Raw genomic sequence first — 26,352 nt, 5'->3', positions numbered from 1 at the left:
AAATGGATAAAGATGGCTTCACACCCGCAAAGTGTACGTACTCTTTGAGAGAAGAGAGAGATTTTAAGGAAATAGGAAAAAAGTGATAGGTGCAATGGGGGGTGTGATATAAACAAAGAAAGATATGTAAATGAATACAGACTTTAAAGTGAGTAGTATTTTATATACATTTAAAGTGAAGAGTTTTTTTGTTTTAAAAATAATTTTGAGATATCTATAATCTATATATAAAAAACAATTATATATGAAATTTTAAATATAAAATAATAAAACTGTAAAAAAAATGTAACATCCAAAGTGACAGCAAAACTCGTTTGATGTGTATTTTAGTGATACATGAATATTTAGTCAGAATTCAGTCTTTGTCTCTCACACATTGCCACCATTAACGCGAACCAATGGCGAGTGTTTGCGTCCAACCTCTTCCTTTGTGTAAAAGAATCGGAAGAAGGAGAAAAAAAGAAGAGTGACAAGGATATGACACACGACAGTTTATTTTCCTTATTTTTCTGCAAAGGAGGGACCCATAAACATTCCCCTTGGCATGTGTGTAAAATAAGAATAATTAGACACTCGGCCCCACTCATCACTCCATCAAGATTCCATACCCATTCCCTTCTCTTCCAATTTTTCTCTGTCTTTTTCTCCTCATTCTGCGCTGTAACTCACTTTTTTCCATCTACTCTTCACCAAATTTTTCTTTTTTAGAACTTTATTTTTTTCTTTGTTTTCAATCAAATTTAAGTTAACTATTATTCGCATTTTTACCTCCTTTAAATAAATTATTAATAAATCTTGTTAATCAATATCTTGTTGACGGACTAAAAATTAATAAAAACATTTTTATAATAAAAATAGTGAATGAATTTTTTAATGAGACTATTAAACGAATTTTAAAGTAATATGCCTTAAGTATATGATGTATTACATGTATTAGTTTTAAAAAATGAAAAAAATTATTAATAACTCATCTCTGAACGGATACAAAAATATATAAAAAATATTGTGTGTGTGTATATATATATATATATATATATATATGTATTTATTGTATTTTTTTAAAACGTATATCGATTGATACAAAAAATATAATAAATATTTTTTAGAAGAAATTTATAATTTCACATTCTTAAAAATCAAACTTGTAAAATATTATTATTTTTCTGTAAATGACTAATATTTTTTAAAATATTCTTAGTAGCTCTTAATTTATATAAAAAACTTTAGTATAATTTTAATTTCATTCAATTCAGATTTGATTTATTTTCCTTTTTAAAAAAAGAGAAAAATTATAAGGAGCTTTGTCTTTTCTTTTTATTTTAAAGTCATTTTAGGTACATAAAATCTAATTAATTTTCTTTCAACATACTACACTTTGATTTCTAATTATGTGTATAAAAAATTATTTAATCATAAAATAAAAATATTATTCTCTCTTTTCCTCTGTAAATTTCATATCTCAAAATAAGATGTGAAAATTTATTTGAAAAAGTTGAATTATATATTTATTTTATATATTTAATATTTCTTAAATTTAATTTATACAAAAAAATTGCAATTTAATCTCTATATAATTTAGAAGGATTAAAACTTAAAAAATTATATAACTACTAAATATACTTATTTCTTGACTAACAAAAATTTTATTTTATTTTAAAAGTTTTGTTTATCATAGCTTTTAAAGTTGAATTTAAACATTTAAAGGAGAAAGTTTTATTAAAAAAGAATTATGTATAATAAATTTATCTTTTTAATAATATTTTACTGTAATTAGTTGTTTAAAACTCAAATTTAAAAAATAAAATTAGTATTTTATTATTTCATATTTTTATTGTTAAAAAATATAAGTTTTGAAGTCCCTTGTAATTTCATAATTTTTTGTTTAATCTTTTGAAGAAGAAGTTGCACCAGTGCATGGTTGCGTGTTGGTGGTGTTGTGGACGTGAAAATTGAAACGCATCTTATGTTCTGACATTGTTTGACGTCTGTATCACACCACTCAGAACCTCGTGTCGGTGCTAACGTGCATCTTAGTTGTCCTACCATCTACTTTGCTTCTTGATTCTTCACTACATTCTCATCCACTGCAGTTTATTAACCACGTTAAGGAATAACCCAGTTAAACACCTCTCATAATACATGATCATGACACTGATGTGTTTGGTAAGATTAATTTTGCAAAATTCACTTTTTTAAAACAAATTATATTAATATGTACTGAAATTCATTTTAATAACAAATATTACACTGAAACGTGTCATCATGGGTGAAATTGATTTGAGTATTAATCAATCATCCACGTCCACTCGGCAGTGGAGCCTCCCCACTTAGTGAGGTGAATTGACACTGCTGGTTATTCTTTCAAGTGTTCACATATTGTGGACAAACCAAAAAGAGGTGTATTCATCGTGACCCTGTTTTGTTTTATTATTATTATTACTAAACATGTTATGAAAATTAAAATGATTCTATGAAACATGAAGCTAAATATTGTCTATGCAGGAATGTGGTTGTTTGAGTATGGGGACAGAAAGTGTAAGTAAAGGAAATGAGTATGGTTGGCAATGATGGCTTGCCTATTGCATAACCCTTAGGCCCGAAGGCTTTTTGATCCGTTTTCTTATGATCTCAATTCACTGAAAAGGGCAAGTTTGTGATTGGCGATTTTCATATCATTTTTCACCATTCCAAACTCTAAGGAAGATAAAAACAACATTCTGCACTGTGCATATCTATATTAATGTACATTTGGCTCAGAACTGGACTTGAATGATGGTAAACACAACACAATATTGAGCAACTATGTTACTCAAAACATGACCAGGTACCGCTATTCAGAGCAAAGGCTATTATCAGATAAATAATTATTAGCACTGTGTTAATGTGCAATTCAAATATACAACAGCACGTCCAGAGATTAGATTTTGCACAGCAATTTAAAGCTTAATTTATAACCTTTCATTACTACTTTCTTCCATCGCATTTTATTTTCAGCTTTGATTTCCTTTTCAAGTTCTTTGTGTCCTTTTCGTATTTGTCAACTAAATTTCCCAGCTAATCTCACTCCAAGTGATTTTTAAATTTGTTTAAGAACTCGTAACTAAATATATCAAATTGAAAAAGTAAAAAATAAACTAAAATTGCTCATTGGTACTAAACTATTGGCCCAAGAATTCATGTGCAATCGCTTACATATGACTACAGCTAAACCTATAACCATATCTTCAACTCTAAGACTTTCTTTTTATGAATATTTTTATATTAAATAACAGTTTTGAAAAAAAAAAATTGAATAGTATTTTTATTAATTTCTTTGAATGAGTATATCCTGAAGAATGTTTACTAAATGAAAATAAAATTGGGAAGAGGTAGATATAAACTCGCTTAGAAGTTAATTGGTTCTAACTATTAAACCAAGTGAGTAACAAATAGAAAAGTGCTTGCCCGAGAAAGAGTGGACCTTTAGAATTCAAGTTTCAAAATGGTTTGGGTTGAACTAATCCAACTTTAAAACGGTCCAGCCTAACCTATCCAAACCTAGAGAAGCCAGAGACTAGTAACTAAACTTGTTTGTTTTCTGGATTTAAAAGTAATTTTTTTAAGTAAAAAAATTGTTAATTAATATCAATTTTATTTTTATTTTATAATTTTAAAAAATTTAAAATCAAAACAAAAACAAACTAGCCTTTAATATCTATTTATACTCCTATGCTAGATGATAGGAAATGCGAAAGGATTAAAATATTAAGAAGTTTTTAATTAATAGGTAGCGTCTCTTGTATATTCTAAATTTTAATATATTATTTAACTTTCAATATAAAACTTGTTTATTATTCATACTTACTTAGTGCTAGAAAATAATCCAAACCTTACATGTAGTGTCTTCTCTGCTATTCCTTTATGGGAACAGTTGCTCATATATTTATCTACAAGAACATGTTTGAAAAACAAATTATGTTTTTGATAAATTATTTTATTTTAATAATAATTTTTATTGTTAAATTTAAGACATAAAATTATCATATTTAAAAATATTAAATAAATAATGATATAAATACACCTTAAATATAAAAAAAATAAATATACAAAACTATTAAATTGTATTTGGATATAGAATTTTAAAATTCCAAAAAAAAGAATGTAATAATAAGAGATGTTTAAAGATTAGAGTGAACTTCAAATATGAAAAGAATTATGAATAATAAATACAAAAAAGTTAAGTATAATAGAGAAATTTTTGAATTCTTTCTAAAAATAAATTATTTAATTCTTTTATTTGATATAAAAATTATTTAATTAAAATTCTGTAGTATTTTAAATTTTATCTTTTTTATTATCCAAATAGATGAAGTATATTAATTTTGAAATACTGATAAAATACAACCTCAATGAAAAACATTTTTTTATTATTAAAATTACATCATGGTTAATGAGAAACACTGATAAAATATACAATATATATCAAGGGATCATTAATATTTAAAAATTCTATAAATAAGCAATGCTGAATCATATTTAAGTAAAGTAATTTGAACAACAATTAAGCATTTTAGGAAGGGTAGAGTTAGCTCATTTTTAACTGCATGTCCTGAGAGAAAATATTGTTGAAGGCTAAACTCTCTTCTTCTTTTTTTGTGTTAAACATCAACATTTTATTAAAGATAAAATATGAATACAATGAGTACTTTAACACATTATATCTTTAAAGAGAATTAACAATACTTGTCAAGAGATCATTAATCTAATTCACATATATAATTGAACTTTCCAAAGATCATGTCGTGAGTCACTTCCAAGAAAGATACTTAATAAAATTAAACATTTTACTAACATTTAGTACACGTTATCAAAGATAATATTATTTCTTTAAAGTCAAATTGTCCATATTACTACACCACACTATTACAGTTTCCTTCCATTTCTTTGTTCTGCATCGAATTCTACACATACTCAGTAATGCCTCATGCAAATTTTCAGGTAAGTATATACTGACACCAAAATATTTGAATACCATGTACCACGGTCTTATAAAAGTATTGCAATGCAAAAAAAAGGTATAATACCTCCCTATCTTTAGTATTATAAAGCCCACAAGTTTTTGAAGAAATTGTTAATTTGCATTTAGTTAAATTCTTGCGTACTAAAATTGCATTAAGTAACATACACCACACAAATATCACTACTTTTTTCGGTGCATTGACCTTCCAAATTTTGAATAATACCTGCATTATACACAATTTCAAATCACTATTTGCAATGAAGTAATTATTGATATAACGATAAACGAATTGAACCCTATAGTATAAGGTTAAGCTACCTTTGGTTGTTTACTTTCTCCACCTTTAATACAAATAATTGTTTTTTTATAAAATAGTAAAAAGAAAAATTAACACACGTCATTATTCTCCATCTGCATACTTTACAAATTGGTTATAATATACCCTTCTTTTTTTTTTCTCTACGAAATTTCAATGGTAAAAATATAATGTTAATTGCATAACAGAAACTCAAATTCTACTTAACTCTTGTGTGATGAAATGCAACCTTTGAATTATTGATATTGAGAATGGCAGAATGGTACCTTGCCTGAGAATACTATCACATACAAACTCCCAAACAGACCTTTAAAAATTCGGGAGGATTTAAAGACTATATTGGCGATCATGTTACTTGGAATTCCAATCATGGTGGCAGCATATATCAGCATCTCCTCCACCAAGACAGGATTTGTTGGACTACAACATGATCTTCACCGATTAAGACCAACAAAAAGGATAATGGGGCTTGCAATCAATGCTCAATTATTTACCCTTCCGGCGGAAATTCAGAATCAACGTTTGACTTAGAATACAATGTGAAATCACAGCTGGAAAAAGTGATCGGACAAATCAGCAAATTATTGAGTTGACTTTGTTTAAAGAAGTGAGTCCTCAATTAATTCATCAGTATTAGCATAATCATAACAAAATTAGAATCAACCTATATATGTTTGGAGACGTTACATGAGCTTTTATGATTGTTATTCTTGTGTTTTCACAACCTTTCATTTAGTTTTATCCACTCAGTTTTGTGGAGAGCTAATTATAATCAGTACAATTAAATAGGATCAACCCATTATCATTTTAAGATGTCTATGGGTTCTTATTTTTAAATAATTTTTATTTCAATAAAATACCTTTTTATGGGTGAATAAATAATAATAGTAATACTTTAATAAAAAAAATTACTTAATTTGAGAATAGATACTACCCTTTATAAAAAAAAAATTACTGATATTTTTTATACTATTATTTATTTTAAGATTTATGTTAACAAAAAACTTATTTTTTATCCATATATATATATATATATTACCAATTTTATCATGTAATATTTTGAAATATAATATGTATTTATTAATTTTAATGAATTAAATATTTAATTCTTATAAATAAGATTAGAGGTAGTTTTTAAAAACAATAGATATTTTTCCTTCTTAATCTTGTATTTGATTTAGAAAAAATTATGAACAACTTATTAACAATAGTTTATAACACATAATTTTTTATTTTTTAATATAAATATAAGTTGTATATTTAAATATATATATTCTATACTTGAAAAGGAGTAAAAATATAAATCATTGTCTCTACTAAAGTTTAAAATTTATAATACCTTAAATTTTATATATGCATTTTAAAAACTTATAATTCTCACTTTCACATAATTTTTCATTATATAGATAACATCGAGAAGGTTACTCTCACAATTACCAACGTAGAGCGGATGGAAGACCTCTTCGATCACTTTTATCATAAGCAGAGAATTAAGAAGATAAATTTAATTATTTTAATAAAAAGAAATTGAAATAAATAGGCATTCGTCACAAAGTGACTATGAAATGCAATTAAAGTAGCGAGAACCGAAAAGAGAATAGTTACTTGTTTGGGTGAAACAAACTAACAACACAAAATTGAAGTTGCTTGTGCCCCCAACATGGGAAAAGTGGCGAATGCGAGCATTACTGTCTTGCTTTTCTGGACAACATTATGAACATCTAAATCACTAAAGCCTGTGTTTATGTCTCTGTGTAGTGTAGTGGACCTGTCAGTGTCAGCTTTGCCAGTGAAAATGTCTGAGATTCTCTTTCCCTTTCTGTTTGCATTCCCATTTTCATTTGCTTATTTCTCATTTATATGTAATTGCAACTTTTTAAAAGCTTTTCTAAATAATTGTTATATGCCTTCTTTTTGGACTGGACCACAGTTTAATTTGTCATAAAAATATATGCATTTGTTTAAGTGTAATGTTAATTTTTGTGACCTATGAATGGCTTTTATTTGCTAAATAACACATTCTAATTTTAAAATTCAATTAGTCTCTCTCTTTCACACATATATAATGGTAAAAGCATGACTTTTTTATGGAAAAAAAATTTAAATATTAAAATATGATATTTTAAAAAAATACAAAAATATATATTTTTTTTAAAATTATTTATGACAATTTTTAATATTTTAAAAAAATATAATTTTCTTGAACGAGCTTTGATAATTTAAAATGTTTTAATTATCTTTTAAGAAATTATTAATGACAATTTTTTGTGTTTAATTTTTTTATAATTTTTAACCATTTTATCCTTAAATATCTGTATTTACATTAAAATTACTATTAACAATGTTTAAATTTTTATAATTTTTTTCTAAAATTTTATATTTTAATATATGTTATTTTTAATTTTCATATAAAAAAAATTCATGTCAGTAACAAGGTCTGTGAGATTTTCAAATTCTGGATATTATAATTTTTTACATACGTACGTCATTATTACAAACTCATAAAATTTTTATTCTTTAAACTTTTAGCTACATATATACTTATTTTATAATAAAAATAGCCTACATTATACTAATTATTAATTAATGTTAATTTATTTCTAAATATTCTTTTTAATCAATTTTTAAATATTATTAATGTGATTTTAAAATGCTATTTTTAACAAACACTTTTCTACTGTGTTACATCGTGTACTTGCTTTAAAAATACTTTTCCATCATTGAGTGAGTATGAAACATAACATGATAATAGGGATCAATTAGCTAGATAAACTGTTCAAAACAATGTGTTCAAAATATTTTTAATTTGTATAGTTATCTTTTAGTGTTTATATTTACTAAAATAATAAAAGTTATTGGAATGAAAATATATTTTAATCAAATGCAAACATTTTTTAAATTAAAATATTTGATAAGTTTTAAAAAAATATATTAATTTTAATGGTATATTTAGATTTAAAAGATAAATACAATAACGATATAGTTAAAAAGTTTCATCTCTTATTTTTTAATAAAAATTTAAAATTATTTTTTCTCAAACAAATGGAGGACTAATTAAGCGTTTATTTATTTATAATAAAAAATATATTTTCGATAAAAATATCTTAAATAAAAAGAATTATGATTAAGATTAATTTTAATATATATTTTAATTGTGTTTAGTAATATAAGTTTAATTCTTTAAGAATTAAGTATACTCAGTTTTAATATAAATTTCAACATAAATTCCTAAAAAATTCAACATCATTATGACTTTACCTTAACTTTACCGATACACAATGTTGGCAAACGACCAACACTTACAATACAAGCAGATCCGCTAACAGATTTTCTGAACTTTGATCAAAGCCCTGTGAAGTATACCCCTGTGATTAAGTTTGGTCAAATCTTGAGTGAGTGCAGTGACTGTTGATGCAACTAACTTAAAGTTCGAAAATAATAAATTTATGTTAAAACCAATTTAATATTATCTTTAACTTTTAATCAGTTATACGATTGTGGAAGAATTATTTCATTTTGAAATTTGAATGATATCAGCTACAGCAAACGTGAAGCTGTTAGGTAACTCTTAATAGTTCATATCAGTCTTTTTCATGACTATTTTATTAAAAATTGCTGATCCTAAGATAGAATTTGATCAATATTATTAGTGTTTTCATTTTGCAAACAATAGATAACTGGTAATGATCATTGAAGTAAAATGTGAAATTTTATTACTAAAAGATAGAAAAAAAATATATGCATATAATATTATATTTAAGATTGTTTCTTAGATGATTTAAAAATATTCTAAAAAAGGGAAAGAAGCTTATATATTATGTACATCTTCCCTGTGACGAGTCACAAACATATAATTACAGTACTCCAACAAAGATGAAGGCACAAATAAGAGGAATTATTCATTTAAAAGCAAAACAAAAGAGAAAAACATAATAAGGAAGGGAAATTCAAGAACGAGAAACACAATCACATGTGCCACCGTTTGGTAAGAGAACATGGGACGATAATAATAACTGAGCATAATAGTTTCTGTCTTATTCCCGTAAAAGAGGACCCATCACCCTTTTCTCAAAGGGCAAAGCATTTATGCTTTCCAGAAAGAGATAAAAACTAGAGATTGTATAGCTAAGCTGCGTTTGAATTTGACACATTATCATTCAATTGAAAAAGGGTCAACCAAATCTCCATAGTTCCGTCGTTTCATCATGTGTAGGACCTTATGTTCAATTGGCTGCAATATCATCAATCCCAGTTCTTGCATATTTAGGTAGGCCCCTTTCTTTAAATGTTTAAAGCAAAAGGAGAAAAAAACATGTTTCTTTTAAATTTCGGTGCGTGTTTAATGAAATAAAAAGTGTTATTTTTCAATTATCAAATACAATTAAAATAGGATAAATTTCAAATATAGTTTATATCATAAATATTTTTTATAATATTTAAAAAAAATTAACGTTTTATATCAATACCATGCTAGTATATCAATACCATGGTTTTGGCAAACTAAGGTGGGGCTTAAGAACAGGTTGACTTAAAGAAGTCCAATGCTAGTATATAAGTGATGGCGGAGAAGAAGGGAGTACTTTATGTTCAGGTCATTATTTACAGCAGCAGCGTAACAGTAATAAAATAGAATGTAGCTTGAGATCCAATGCTAGTGTCAATAGGTCATTATTTAAGCTAGAAACAATTAATATATTTTTTATTTTTTTTACTATTTTCTTATAATTTTTTGTTTACAAATTTACTCAAATAATTCATATTGTTTTTTCTTCATTAACAAAACTTATCTATAAGTTTACTTAAACATGTCATTGTCTAACTTCTCATGTCTTATCCATTGAGGGTTTTGGACTCTTTAAAATGATAAGCACGATCAAGTGGTTTTGATCCCTTACACCCACATGAGTGTTTGAAGTTGTAAGCATTAATACTAAGTCTCATATTAAATATCTGACCCAATAACGTGTTGGGTTACTGCAGACTCAGAGATGTTAGTTCTAAATTGTGGATCTTCTTGAATTGATGCTAAACACATGTAATAATATTCAAGATTAATTTAATTGCACGAATTAGTTAGGCAATTTTTCAATTTTAATTAATTAGCTAGTGACATTAAAAATACTTGTGGTTTTAATTATACTTCAACTTTATCCATTAAAACATGTGTATCAAATTTTACTGTTATAAGATTCACTTGAAACACCAAACTGGTGAAGTACATTCATTACAATCTCAACAAACAAGGTAGAGAGCTATAATTATGGATCCCTAAAAGGCAGGGAACTAGAAGAATATAGCTCCTGTAAAATTGTGTGGTCATCATCAACCTTTGGCAAATGACACACATACGTTAATACAGCTTATGTATGAAGCATGAATTCGTAAGAAAATGTCCTTTTTAGAACTGTTCATGTTAGCTTTTGTTGATTCGGTGCTCCTCATTGATTGAAAATCATAGGGTCGTTGAACACAGCAGTACGTCTTTTCATATGCTCTCCTTATAAGAATTCACCAGTTCCAATTTATTTTAGTGCTCTACAATTATTCATTATTTTAAGGATATTGGTTAAAATAATACTCAGAAATTAATCGTGATACGATGTGTTGGTAATTTTTTATATAAATATACAAATATTTTAATTGTTTTATTTAATATTTTAAAGATATTTTCTTAAAAAGCTTTGGTGATGTAGTGTTTGTGTGTCAGAAAAGACAAGGAAGACAAAGAAAACCCCACAAAGTGATTGCAAAACGCAAAGCTCTCTTACTATTAAGTCTAAATATGGTTGCTCTTCGCATCGCAAATGAAAGCCTTCTTTTTTTAGTGAGCAAAGGCTTATAATTTTGTCCCCTTCAGCCACCACACGCTTCATCATAGCTGTTGAGTGCCAAGCTACAGCATCCAAAAGTTCTACTCATTTTACCATACTATATCATTTTTTTTAAAATTTTATATACACAATAAATTCAATATTTATTTATATCTTTTGGAAACATATTATACGCAAGTAAAGTAGTTTAATGAATGTAAACATGCTAAAATTTGTGTTAGTTGGCTGTTTTATATAATCATAATCAAGCTCTTCTACTAAAACAATTACAGATGACAAAATATATATAATTAATCTTATGTCAACGTACTATTTATATAAAACTAAAGTGGTTAAAATTCACTTTAATCTTTGGCTCACTCCTCCCTCCCGAATAAACAATAATAAGCTGACATGAATTTTGTTATATACATAAAAACGAGCAAGAAAAAGATATCTGATTACGGGTATTTTGAATATCAGAATAATGTAACAGTTTAGTATTTTGAATTCGTTCAAATTCTTCGGCTGACATAACATTGTTTACGGCTATTTTGATCTATGATTAATTATGAGGTTACTTACTTTATGCCAAGTGTCGTTGAAGAAAAAAAGATATGAATCCAAGTGTTGTGATCTGATTATTATCCTAATATTTTTAAGGCACGCATGAACTTTAAATTTTAATTAAAACAAAATTGGTAAAAATTCATAATTTATATTTTTGAATTGTGCAAAAAATTAACATTTTTGTTTATAAGCATATAAAATAGTATTTTTAATTAAAAATAATATTTATTATACTTTTATATTCTTGATATAATAATTTTTTTATAAAAAGTTTGAACTTTTAGTTGCTTAACATTTTTCAAAAAATTAAATATTGGTAATTCAGGGGAAAGAATAAAAGAAAAGAAAAGAAAAGAACACGTGTTAGCATTGGTGCTTGGGGTTTAGAACCAGAAGGCATGGGGCAGTTCAGTTCATGTAACTAGAGCGCGGGGCGCAAGATAAATAATGTACATAAACTACAATGACACACTATTAATTAATTATAATCTAGTATTCATGATATCGACAACTTTTCACAATAAGATAAGATTCTCAAATTCAATGCTCATGGATTATAATTATTCCCATCCATTAGTATTAATTATGAAGAATTATGATATGATCATGAGCATGAAACCAGAAAATATTTTTTCTTATATAAACTTTCAATTCTTCCATACATGCGTATCTGCTTGATAAAAATACAATGATGACCATTGCTTTCCGCATTTAATTTCGGGGTGTTTTGCTTTTCCATTTTTATTCTCTGGTTATTATAATCATCATTATTAATCAATTCGTAGGATTATTATAAGAAAAGATGATGGATATGGATTTGCAAGCCTCATTAGGCTGAGTCCCATAATTCTCATACTAATAATATATATTAATCAAATTTATATTGACATGAAAAAGAAAAGAAATGAGGCGTATTTCTTTTGGGCAATGAATGCGAATATTTGAAATTATGAACAATTATAAGCAGATGACATAAAGAAAGAAAGGGGAATATTTGTAGAGCAAGGTGGGAGTGGCCGAGTGGGACCGATGATGCCGTAAGCTGTGTTGGAAATTGGAAGCTAGGGAAGAGAAGAGTACGGTAATGGATGTTGGTTTTGTCCCAAAAGAAACACAACTACATTAAATTAAATTAATACATAAATATATGTCTATAAGATTTGATTGAAAGTGAGAAGAGGCCAAACCTGACAACATTTCTGTTCAGACTTTGCCTTTCCTTGTTTTTTTTTTCACTTAGGCAGTTCTCTGTGTTCTCTTCTGCTTGACACTTGCCATTTCTGAATTTGTTTAGTGAATATTCCCTCTTAGTGGCTTCAATTCACTAATTTATCTTCTTCTATATAGATTATAGTTGAACAACACTTTCTGTCACATTCATGCATAGATTATAGCCATTTAGTTTGTCGCAAATGGCAATGACAATGCCTCTTAATCTAAGGAATAAGCTCAAGACCCTCTGTGCTTGTGGTGATGGCTGGTCTTATGCTATTTTCTGGCGCTTTCATCCCAAGAATTCCTTGTAAGCGTTTGTTACTCTGTCTCTTTTTTTAATTTTTTTATTTCTTGTTTTGTCCTGATTGTGGGCTCTAGAAGTTGAAAGGTTTCTTCTTTCATTGATAAAATACTCTAAATTATCACATTTTAGTAAAACTTGTTCAACTCTATGCATCAGGGAATAAGTTGACTGTTTTCACGTTTCAGTTTCATTTGATCTATCTCACTAGATTGCATGTTTGAAATTCCCATAGGTTGTTGACTTTGGAAGAAGCATACTATGAAGAGCAACTGGGAGAAGAGATTGTCAACATGCTTCCACAGGTCCACTTGCTGGGTGAAGGGTAAGCTTCAATTTTTGTTGTTTTAAGTTTTGCTTTTCCAAAGCTACATAGTTTTCACCAAACCAATCAAGTAAAACTGGAGATTCATTTCAAGAAATTAAGTGCAAAATCTAAATGCATGTTCATATAAATGAAAGACAAAGGGCTGATACAATTGCTATATCCTATCTAGAATTGTTGGTGAAGCTGCTTTCGCTGGCAAGCACAGTTGGGTGCACTCAGACGGTCCAACTCAAGAATGGAATTTGAAGGGTCAGAATATTTGTGAGGTATTGCTTTCGATTGTTCACCTTTTGTTGGGTACCTTTTATTTTCAAGGTTCTATTGCTCTTGCTTTTTTTCCACTTATACTTAGGAATTTTGTTTCTCTCTGCAGGATGATTCTGGATTGCATCAACAATTCTCCTCTGGGATAAAGGTACTACAAAGGAAGGAAAATGTATTTGATAGTTGAAGTTCAAAGCTTCATATTTTTTCATATTCCCTCCCTAGTCAACATTTCTTCCAATGCTCAAATATAATTATTTTGGTTACAGTTACCAAGATCACATGCAATTAGTATCTCAATACCATATGAAGAATGCTTATTGATTATCTTTCTTCTTCGAAGCCGTGAGCAGTATATATTGATGAACAGTTCTGTTTTGTAGACAATTGTGGTCATACCTGTCAAAGCATGGGGAGTGGTACAGTTTGGATCCAGACAGAAGGTTAGCACCGTGAAAGAACATCAATTTATGACATCATGCATAAATCGATTTTTGCATATAGGTCTTATCATGATAAGACAATATCATGCACAATATGTCCTGGTTTTTTTACTAACTTTGAATTGATAGATTCCGATTTGTTATAGAGGTTTAAATGATTTTTTTAAAACAGCAAGCATGTTCTGGATAGTTTAATAATTCATATTATATAGAAAATGTATAACTACTGTTTCAGAAAAACAGAATCTTAAATCCGCCCTTGTACAAATTGATTTAGGTTTAACTACTTAAACCTTCTGAGTCTTGTAACTATAATCCAAATTACAACATTTCAAATTGTTGAAGCTTGACCTGACTGTCAATAAGGTTGAATTTTTGTTTAAAGTTGTAGTTCTTTATCTGAAAGATTGGTACGTAGAAGTTTATACTCATGTTTCATCTGGAATATATGTTATAATTTTAAACAAGAACGACAATTGGTTCAATACTTACCTGAATTATAATGTGCCTTCTCAATTTTTACTAGCTCAAATTTTGTTATTACCGTCATGCCTGATAATTAATTAATGGTCTTGAATGTTTATCTACACTGTTGTGTATCTGAGTGCTAATGGACCATATCATAATACTTTCATTGCTGCAGATTTTGGAAAGAGTGGAATTTCTGGAGCAAACACAAAGCTTGCTCATGGAGGTAGAGGATGATATGGGTGTGCTTGACGTCTCAGAAAATGCAATTTTATCACTGGATTGCGAAAATAGTGATCTAAATGGGTTGTTGGCTCCCATTTCCTTCGAAAATTCATATCATTTGAATTCCAAACATGCTCAGGATGAAAACTCTATAGAGCTACTGAGAAAGTTTTTTACTTCCTCTAGTTCCAATGGTCTCTTTTCTTCCGAATATAAGACTTACGAAGATGGAATGATTTCGTTGCAAGGAGATTCTTCTTGTGTTGGTGACGAGCCTCAAGTTGTATTTTCAGATAAGGATAGTACTGATTTGCTTTTGAAGCCTAACTCTTCTGTGGACAGTTTAATTGCCAAAATCCCCTCTTTTGGTGCATGCAGTGGTGAAGTATCTTCTTTTGATATGTTGGAGCAACAATTGGTATCTGAAATAAGGGCACAAGAAGTTGCTGTCATGTTTTCTACAGAAGAAAATGCATTTGATAGTAGCACACTTCTAGCTCAGGATTCAGAGTTGACCTCATTGGACAGAGAGTCATTTCAAGATAAGTTACAAAATTCACTGGATAACCAACATTGTTCTCAATCTAGTATTGTGACAGATGTTAATTTCCAATCAAGCTTAAATACATTGCATGGATTCTCTGAGAACTTAGAGCCAATTGATATGTCAGAAGAAATTTTGAAGTTCAGCTCCATGGATGACCTTTGCCATTGGTTTTCTCTTTCTCAACAGGATAGTATTTGCAAAACAGGAATTGCACTGGATAACACCCTTTCTGAATCAATAGAATTTAATCCCACTTCCTTTGATCTGGTTGAAATTAATTCCTTAAATGATACATCAGTGACATGCCTAGCTGGGCATAATTCCAACTCAGATGGGAAAGAAACATCTGTAGCTGTGCATGGCTATGAAAATGGTCTCTTGGATGACATTGAACTTGATTTTAGCTACGATCAAGCTGATGAATGGTGGAGGAATATGCTTACACCAGTGGTGAGTGCTGCTATTGATAGTGGCCTTTCTGAATGCATATCAGAGTTGAATACTGATACACAGACATGCAGTCGAAAGAGATTATTCTCAGAGTTAGGAATTGAAGAGCATTTGACGGGTGGGACAAATTACAGCCCTTTTAATAGTTCTCATTTTAAGTATGAATTATCATCCAATAAAAAGCAGATGGTAGAATCTCCATTAGTAAATAGAAATCCAGCACATCTCACCAACCTTCATAGGGACGAGGCAAAAGCAGACTTGATGATGCAGCCCCTTTGTGACTTAGACAGCACAAACAATCTTCTAAGCAAGAACGATTCATTTATGAAATTTCAAGTAGGCATGTGGGTTGATGATAGCCATAGCATTAATATTGGGAGGGCTGCTCAAGTGCACCCTCAGAAGCCAGCTGAACCTACAAAGCCCACCAGGAAGAGGGCTAGGCCGGGAGAGAGTACTAGACCACGGCCTAAGGATCGCCAGCAGATCCAAGACTGTATTAAAGAGCTCAGAGGAATCATCCCCAATGGTGGAAAGGTAAATGAAGCTTTAACTGACCTATGCTAAGAATAAAATTTCTAATACGTTTTTTTGTAAGGGGATGGTCATATCAAATACAAACTGATATTTTGTCTGTATATGATGCAAAATTTTCAGCTTCATAAAATTTTCCCAATTCAATCCTTACAATTTGTGACAAATTTATTCATATTCTCAGCAACAACTTTTTTGTTTCTGTTGGATGTAGTACCTAGTGGGATAAAGCTTTTATTGTTATGGTTGTAGAGTCTAGTATTGACAAATGTTTTTTCTGATTTGACAGTGTAGTATTGATTCTTTGTTAGACCGCACCATCAGATACATGCTTTTCTTACAAAGTGTCCTCAAGTATGCAGACAAGCTACAGGAACCAAATGAGCCAAAGGTAACTGATCAAGCTACTTTTCTACATTTTTTTTACAAATAAACATTTCTAATCTTCATCAGTCAGCATCAGATATGATTGGACTTGGTTGGATGTTTAGCTTATTGAACAGGCAGATGAAGTGGTTCTAAAAGACAGTGATGTGAGAGATGGCAAAAACTGTGGCATTACATGGGCATTTGAAGTGGCACAACAAACAATGCTATGCCCAATTATAGTTGAGGACATGAGCTCACCTGGCCAAATGCTTATAGAGGTATGATAAAAATAAGAATGCATGTTTTACATGTCGTCTGCTATCCTTTTGATTACTTTGCCTCAGTGAATTCATTGGCATTTCTCTGTTGCAGCTCCTTTGTGAGGAGCAGGGTTTCTTCCTTGAGATAGTTGACATAATTAGGGGTTTTGGGCTGAATATCTTGAAAGCAAAGATGGAAATAAGGAAGAACAAACTATGGGCACGATTTATTGTTGAGGTAAATTGAATATTTAATTGTAATATTAGAATACAACATTTAGAATGATGGCATATGTGATTGCAATTTTCTTTCTCATTTTGGAACCTTTGTCAAAAATTAATACTAGCTTACTTTGTGCTACAGGCAGACAGACATGTGACAAGGATAGACGTATTTTTGTCCCTTATCCATCTTCTACAGCAAACAAACACCTCCAACATTGATTCTGCTAAAAAGCATTGCAATGTTATTGATGCCAATGTTTCTTAACCAGATAATTACCAGAAAACAGTGATGCCACTAATCATGGCCATGACAGAAGCACACAAGTGATTTGAGAAAAAACTTGAGCACATAATGTTCTGCAAATTAGATTACCATTCCATTCCACAGGTCCTAGAAACTGGGTCCGTGTCTGTACATAAATGATAGATTAGGATACACTTAGTAAAACTGCAGGTGATCTTTCTTCCCAAGTTAGTTCCTAAGATAGAAGCTGTGCAAGTGATGAAATCTAAGGTGCAAAATTATATATAATGAAAATGCCTAGTTCTATGTTGGGTGAATATTTGAAAAATGCAAGAGATAGTGCAAAAACCAGCAAGACATGTTAATGGAGTGAACCGGATAATCAAACTGGGCTAACCATGAATTCCTCCAGTGTTCATGTTGTTTCATCTCATAATTATAACACATAAATGTATAAAAGTTAGTGTGACTCTGGAAATTCAAGGTTTATTCAGTCAACTTTGTGTTTCTATGCGCCATAAGCTAGTGTGACTGATCAATTATATTTATGAGTATCCACATACGCATATTGAGTGATGCCTTTACATATTCTAGGAATTATTGTTAGATTCGTATGTGTCCATGCAGATGACAAATAAAATAGTTGAAATAATATCGCAATTCTCAATGCCTATTATATATAATAGATTACACCAACATTGATCTACATCCTTATGCAGAAGTTATAAACTACATTATTAAATTTGAATTTTGAGCGTAACTCGATTTCAAAAACAAAGTTGTAAGGAGATGATTATTTCAGAAAATAGATGGGGCAGTTTTTTATTTTTTCAATCTACTATGGCTTAATTTTAGGGATTTAGTATATATTCTCTTGAATTAGAGTTAAGGTTTATCTCAACTCTAAAAGTTAGGTCACTATTTAGATAATGATTTTTTTAGTCTTTATAAGTTGTATCTTAGCCATCATCAGACTTTAACACGTGTAATTAGAAATATGGTCCTTGGTGTAGTCTATAAAAGCAACTAAAACAATATGCAACAGTGGGGTGACAAATCATCCATCCAAAATAATTGAGAAGCTGAGAAGCATGTATTACGAATAGGTGTGTTCTGCAACAACAATTTTAAATAGCACTGGTCAAAGTATCTACAAAAGCAACTTTTGATAGTTGTTTGGCTTTTCAACAATACTGCAAGTAGCTAAATAAGTGCGCTATATTATGTCGTTCCAAAATGCTATAAGAAGCGAGCAATATCATGGAATCTTCTTTCTATATTCCACTACCTTCATTTATCTGAAGTATTTAAAAGCTTTTATTAATAAAAGTCCTACTCATGATCTAATTTGTTCTCCTTTTGAGTAAACTAGGGAAATTCAAAGTAACATCCATACATAGATGTTTTCATTTCATTAATAGATTCATCTATGTCCGAGAAATTATGACGACAAAAACAAGATAGTTGGATCGCCATCTCAATTGCCAAATATAATCTCTTTCATAAGCAAGCACCCAAATTGATTTCCTGTTATAGGACATTTTATTAGGTAATGGTGAACAAAAGATTGTATTAATCACAGACATGGTCCTTGCTAGCTGTAGTTTTCCAATCCCTTCATAAAAAAAACTTAAATCTATAACTTGATGTGATATGATTCATCCACATATTTTGTACTCCGGACGCATGCTTTGTACGAATACTTAACTAAAGTAGGCAAAGTTGTGTTGTTGCAACCGACAATTTTATACTTTGATTAAGACTACGTTAGGACTTAGAACTTGAAGAGAATGGTGACACAAGTACTAATGTACTATAAAGCAACTTTTGTTAGTTGGATTAACTTTTCAAAAGGAAAATGTTTTATAAAAAATTAAAATGTACGACCAAAATTTGTTTTGATTTTAGAAAAAAGAAGAAGAAGAAATCACATATAATATCATATAAAGTATTTTTAAATGAGTCATATTCGTTACGTTAATAAATTTTTAAAAAATATACAAATACTATTTCAATTATTAATTTGAAAGTTCTTATCAAGTAAATTAACTTTATAAAAATTGTATGTAAAAGCAAAATTTAAAAGTACTCTATCATATAAATTTATTTCAACGGGTATTATATTTTTAAAATGTAAATATATATTGAAATTTGGATTAAAATTATGTGAAATCTAATATGTATGATTATAAAGATAATATAAAATTATTTAATAGTTAAATTAATTAATTTTATATTTTATAAAAAGTTTTATGAAGAGGTATAAGTGTGCGAGTATAAAAATATGTGATAGTAGATCCTAAATTTTTATATCAATAGAAAAAGTTTGATAAAAACTTTAGAATGCTAAATGCTATGAGAAGAAACCAATATGTAGTCCCCATTGTAAATTCTACAACCCTCATTTGTCTCAAAATGTGTTACGCTTTTAAAATAAAAAAGGTCCTATTCATGACCTAATTCAGTCCATTCTATTTCCTAATTCCTAATTTTATTATTATCATCCATGTTTAGACAGCGGAGGAAGCATCTGATCAACGACCCACTAAGAATCGTGTGCGGTACAACAGGCAAGCAATGCTAGACATGGTGGACCAAGTCATATGAGATTAATTGCATAAGTTGCTGCCCCAAATTCTGGTTTTAGGTCAACTAAAACAAAAACTTTATGAATTGGCGTAAAATATGTGCAAGTACCTATATATTTGTCACTTTTAAGTACACGTTATGAAAGAATTAAATGACTTGTTACTACTTGCAAAAACTCCGCAATTATTTTGTACAAAACAAATTTGTGAGACTAATTAAAATCGTATAAAATATATTTTTAAAGGCCTAGATTGTGTATTATTGTAAAGAAAAAAAAACATTTGATGGGTAAATACTTTATGGTAGTATCGATATGGTTCAATATTATATTTTATGTGCTAACTATTTTTGTTGGCATTGACACAACTTGCATTTGTGTGCTTCTGTTTTTCATGTGCATATTTATATATACAAGAAGATGTAACCATCTATGTATGCCCAATCGTTGAATTGGGAACATTTACCTACTCAAAAGACAGTACAATCACTTGAGTGGTATAGTGTGCTCTTGCATCAGCTATGTATAAGAATATAATAGAGACTTGTCGACTTATAAAAGTTAATTGGCACACTCTACAAATATCCCTCCCATCCACATTGGAATTAAAAATAGAATGTTTTGTCCTGATTAATATGTATAAATACAAGGATACTCCTCTAGCTAGCTCGAAGCTTTTCGTGACATTTGATCTTCAGGGTAGTACTCTTAGTCACTAATCTTGTTCTAACAATATTTCCCAGAATTTCATATTCACATATATATACATTTGCACACACAATTCTAGTAGTGAACAAGAAGATGGGTGGTGACAAGGGAGGGGTAAAAGAAGTAGAATGGAGGATCAAGATAGAAGATGATGACACTCTAAAGGGAGTAGTAGTTGGTTGCATGTGGGCAATTACAGCAGGGCTAGCTTTGAAATTGTGCAAGTTTGGGAAGAAAGCATGGGAATTGGGGGTGAATGACACTAGAAAAATCATCCATTGCTTGAAGGTAGGTGTGGCACTTTCGGCTGTTTCTCTCTTCTACTACTTGAAGCCTTTGTATGATGGCGTTGGAGGAAATGCTATGTGGGCAGTGGTCACAGTGGTTGTAGTTTTTGAGTACACAGCCGGTAGGTACTACTAGAATAGCAAGTTAAGCTAATCTTTTTATAAGTGTAACAATTCATATATTAACAAAACATATATTATATAAATCAAATTTCAGGTGCTACGATATATAAAACTGTTAACAGAATGTGTGGAACTTCCCTTGCCGGGTTTTTAGCCATTGGTGTGCACTGGGTAGCTAGTAAAGCAGGGGAGCAATTGGAGCCCATAATTGTTGGTGCCTCACTCTTTCTATTAGGTATATATATAGACATTACAAAATTTTATGTACGAATGTTCAATATTTATATGTGCATATTAATTATTCACACAACTGATGGTTAAATTGATCTTGTTTATTCAGCTTCTGCAGCAACATTCTCCAGATTCATCCCCACCATAAAGGCTCGTTTTGATTATGGTGCTATGATATTCATCCTCACTTTCAGCTTGGTTTCAGTATCGGGATATAGGGTTGATGAATTGTTGGGTATGGCACAATACAGAATGTCCACAATTATAATTGGCAGTATAATGTGCATAATCGTCAGCGTGACCATTAGTCCCATTTGGGCTGGTCAGGAACTTCATGTCTTAGTCACTGGGAACCTTGACAAATTGGCCAACTCCTTAGAAGGTGACTTTTCAATATTGATATTTAAATGTGGTGTCATAAAAAATTGTTGCATTTCCCACTCCCATGCACTACTACTATATATTACTATATTTATATAATTGTATGTACATGTGTATTTCAGGTTGTGTGGCACAGTACTTCGATAGTAATGAGGCCCCAGAAGCGGGAAGTGATGAGGAATCTAACAAAAAGTTACTAGGCTACAAGTGTGTGCTAAGTTCCAAAGCAACAGAAGAATCTATGGTATATCAAGAGATTTTAATTAACCATGTAACTCTTAACTAATTGTTTCTCATTACTTCAATTTATTATATGTTCATAGTTTTTACATACATAATATCAAGGTAGCTTCGTGTTTATATGTAGAGCGTGACCAAAATATGATCTTACATTATTGTAGGCTAATTTAGCTAGATGGGAGCCTGCCAGGGGCCGCTTCAACTTCCGCCACCCATGGAAGCAATATGTTAAAATTGGGGCATCAATGCGTAGCTGTGCTTCCTGCATAGATGCTTTGATTGGATGTATAAACTCAGACAACAAGGTAATCAATCATATTTATATATTATCTAGTTTTACAGCCACACTACAGGATTACTTAACTTGGATCGCCATGTTATGCACAAATCTTGATACATGTTAAAATAAAATAAAATGGTGAATCCTGAGAAAATGATATTAATTAATTAGCTCTGTATATATTTGCACAGAGCTCTGATGAAATGAAGAAGAATATGAGCAGCATCTGCATGAAAGTGGGTGGAAACACGGGGAGTGTGATAAGAGAGCTAGCAAGTACAATAAGGAATATGACAAAATCATCTAAAGTTGATATTCTGGTTACAGAGATGAATAGTGCAGCAGAAGAGCTAAGGAACTTACTAAAATCTAATCCAAACTTGGTTAATCCACCGTCACATAATGCTGAAGGTATCGAAATCCCACTGATGGAAATAATTCAAGTGGTAACAGTAGCTTCTTTGCTTATTGAAATTGTGGGGCGTGTGGAAGGCATTGTGAAAGCCGTAGAAGAACTATCTCATTTAGCTGAATTCGAACCAGCTTTATGCGTCAAATCCAACACACATAAATATGATGAAGCTATCAGTACACTCCATATGGTTTGAATATATCAGTAATTTATATATGCTCTATTTTGTATATTCTTTCATCCGTTATAGATTGTTATATACATCACATCAGCTACGTGTAACAAACAGGTTTGACAGTTGTACATCCGTGTCCAAACAAATATCGATATTACGTTGAATAAGTGTTCTTCACATGTTCGGCCATTTTCTTTATATAAGCCAAGGAGTATATGAACTTCGATATTACGTTGAAATTATGAATAGATCCTCTTGTAAGTCCTTTTTCCTTTTTTAAGTTTTTTATTTCCTTTTTCCACAAAGCCCATGTAATCTGGATTTGCCATTGAAAAGAATGGAGCTTTTTATTTTTTAAAAACAAATTTGTTCTCTCCATTACATTTTTGCCACATCATTGTATAAAGATAAAACCTAATTTTTTTAATTAAGTTTTGTTTACAGAAGAAATACAACTTAGAGACGAAGACACGTGTCTAGATCTTATTAAACAAGGGACAAATGTAACACGTGATACAATCTTAGCTAGTTTTACTTTTGACAGAAATGAAACTAAATTTTGTTTGTATTAAGAATAAACTTACTACAATTGGGCCACGTGTAATCTCGACCAAAAGTAATTGTTCATCTTCTTTAATCTTTGTTTGTCTATTATTCTGCCGTTGTTGCTGTCATTTTATGCTATTATCGTCGTCGTGTCGTGTCCCTCATCATTGTTGTCGCTTGTTATCCCCATCACCACCTCTTGGAGCTTTCCCTCTTTTCTAATTTTCTGATCTTCAAATAGGTTAGTGTTATTAATTTATTTTATTATTATCATTATCATAATTACAATTTTTAAAGATATGATTTAAGTTTTTATTTGTAGTTATTAATTGTGTATTTGAATTTATTTATTTTGTATTTAAATTCAATTATTATAGAAATGAATAAAATTATTTTGTAATTGTGTTCTGATAAAATAATATACATTAAAAAATAACTACATTAGAATTAAATAAACATAACTTTATTTTAAATAAGTTGATATATTATATAATGTATGTTTTGTATTTAAAAATATTTAATAATTTAAATATAAAAAATATAGTTAATAATTATAGAGGTTTAAATATTAAATTAAGAATTAGTCTTATGTAAATATTATGCATTTATAATTTTTATTTAGAAATTATACGTTGTTTAGATATTTTATTACTATTAATATATGAAATAATATTTTTTTATAAAGAAAAAATATTAACAAGCAATATAAAAATAATATATTTCTAGTTTTGATCGGTAGATTTAATAATATGATGATTATTAGATTTATAAATTAATAATAATTATAGTTAATATTGATTACAAATTATAAATACAAATTTATTACCATGAGAGTTAAGAAGATCAAATTTATTTATAATTCAATATAAAATTTATATTTAAATTTTTTAACAATTGTAAATAAAAAATAATATATATAATTTTAAAAATTGTGTTTACATTTAATTTATAATATAAAAACATTAATTTTATGATTGGGCAAATAACTTTCTTTTTATGAAATTGTATGATTGGTATATAATTATAATTTTTTTATTTTATAATAATTACTTTAAATAAATCATACCTATTGCAAGTTTTTAATTATTTGATAGTAATAAGTATTTCATAAATAATTTAATCTATTCTTTTTTGACGAATATTAAGTAATTTTTCAGTTGTATTTAATTTATTGATCAAATTATTAATTTAATAATATTTCTTAAGTATGTAAAATAAAGTACAATTTAATTGCAAGATAGAAACTAATTAAATTTATTCAAACAACTTTAACTAAAATAACTAAATAATCAAATTAATCATATTTATATGTTTTAACTAATAAATATTACAAATATTAATAAAAATAAATTTTGTTAACCTCAATTTTTTAATTGAAAATAAGCTGCTAGTAATAGTAAAATTTTATTAAAAAATAAATATTTATTATATTTTTATGACTTTAATACAATAATTATATACTTTTTTCGTAAAATTTTTTTATTTGTAGATACTTAAACTCATCTCTAAGAAATTATTTTTTAAATACTTATAGATCACTTTGTATTAAGTTTCATTTGTATAGGATATGAAATTACTTAAATTATGATACTTGTGAAAAATAATACAAACAAATTTGATTTTTGTTGCATACAAAACTCTTCAAATAATGACATGTGACATAATCTTAGTTAATTTTACTTTTAAAAAAGACTAAAAGTTTCATTTATAATATGAATAAAATTAATTAAAATTGTGTCATGTATTATACTTGTTCCCAGTCATTCACATTAATAAGATTTAAATATGTATTATATTGTTAACTAATTGATTTGTATCAAATCTATCATTATTTTTTTATATTCATTATAAATAATTATTTTATTTTTATATTTTCTATACTTTTATAGGAGAACAACAAATTTTAATGAAGATAAATGAACGTTTCTTAACAGAATTTAATAAAAAATTATTAAAAAAAAAAAACAAATATCACAATTGTGAGAAACATTAAATATATATTATAAAAAAATATTAATTAATACTGATATAGTATTAATTGATAAAAATAATTAGTATTTGTATTTTTAATAAATTATAATTATGTTATTTTTTATATGTTATTATATATTAATTAAATTTAATTTATTTTTAAATTTTTTAATTAATTATTTTTTTATCTATAAAACAATTACATTTATACTTCTATAGAATAAAATATTACTTATAGATTAAAAAATATATTAAAAGAAGAAAAAATATTTTCCATAACAAATTTTTCTAACAAAGCATGTAAACAAGTTATATGTGACCCTTCGTTTGCTTATTAATAAGCTCTGAAGATAAAACAACTTGGTGGAGAAGCGTTCTAGTGGAACTTTTCAATTTCTTCGACCTTTCCACTGTCCAATGAGGAGGAGGCCTATGGCCACCTAGTAAATTTGTACGGTTCACAAAATATTAAAGCCTAGAATTATCTTTCGTATTCTATAGAAATCGATTTCGAAACGTTTTTCAATGGCCGAGACGATAAGAAATTATATTTCTGATTTTTTTTTTATATATTTAAAGACTTTACGTTTATCAAAATAATGAGGGGTAGGTGAGATTTGGTTAAACATCATAAGTTGGACCAGTAAATGTAAACGAAGATCAGAATACCGGCAAACAACATTAAACACTGTCATTTTTTTATGAATTTTTGTTAACTTAGTTGGGTTTAGTATTCAAATATATATATTCATTATATTAAAAAATAAAAAACATTTTTTAAAATAAAATTGTATTGATAATGAAGATTTTATTTATTTAACAAACTTAGCAAAAATGATG

The 26,352-nt window shown here is 28.6% G+C and overlaps 2 protein-coding genes across 2 annotated transcripts; both read left to right on the top strand.

Moving 5' to 3' along the window:
- Positions 1-13,119: 13,119 nt before the first annotated feature.
- On the top strand, positions 13,120-17,592 carry LOC113871677 (transcription factor bHLH157-like). The gene is made up of 10 exons (XM_027508776.1): positions 13,120-13,217; positions 13,447-13,536; positions 13,709-13,805; positions 13,892-13,954; positions 14,187-14,246; positions 14,890-16,476; positions 16,763-16,880; positions 17,017-17,120; positions 17,215-17,340; positions 17,467-17,592. Exons 1-10 carry the CDS (start codon positions 13,120-13,122, stop codon positions 17,590-17,592), a joined length of 2,469 nt encoding a protein of 822 aa, XP_027364577.1.
- A 3,367-nt stretch (positions 17,593-20,959) lies between these two features.
- On the top strand, positions 20,960-23,016 carry LOC113871676 (aluminum-activated malate transporter 10-like). Its single transcript, XM_027508775.1, has 6 exons — positions 20,960-21,275; positions 21,371-21,511; positions 21,617-21,889; positions 22,011-22,132; positions 22,290-22,433; positions 22,600-23,016. The coding sequence occupies exons 1-6, from the start codon at positions 20,960-20,962 to the stop codon at positions 23,014-23,016; spliced, it is 1,413 nt and encodes a 470-aa protein (XP_027364576.1).
- Positions 23,017-26,352: the final 3,336 nt, after the last annotated feature.

The sequence above is a fragment of the Abrus precatorius genome, unplaced genomic scaffold (assembly GCF_003935025.1).
Source record: "Abrus precatorius isolate BTA unplaced genomic scaffold, Abrus_2018 Scaffold7, whole genome shotgun sequence".
In the NCBI taxonomy this organism is placed as follows: domain Eukaryota; kingdom Viridiplantae; phylum Streptophyta; class Magnoliopsida; order Fabales; family Fabaceae; genus Abrus; species Abrus precatorius.
This window is presented reverse-complemented; position numbering and strand designations above follow the sequence as displayed.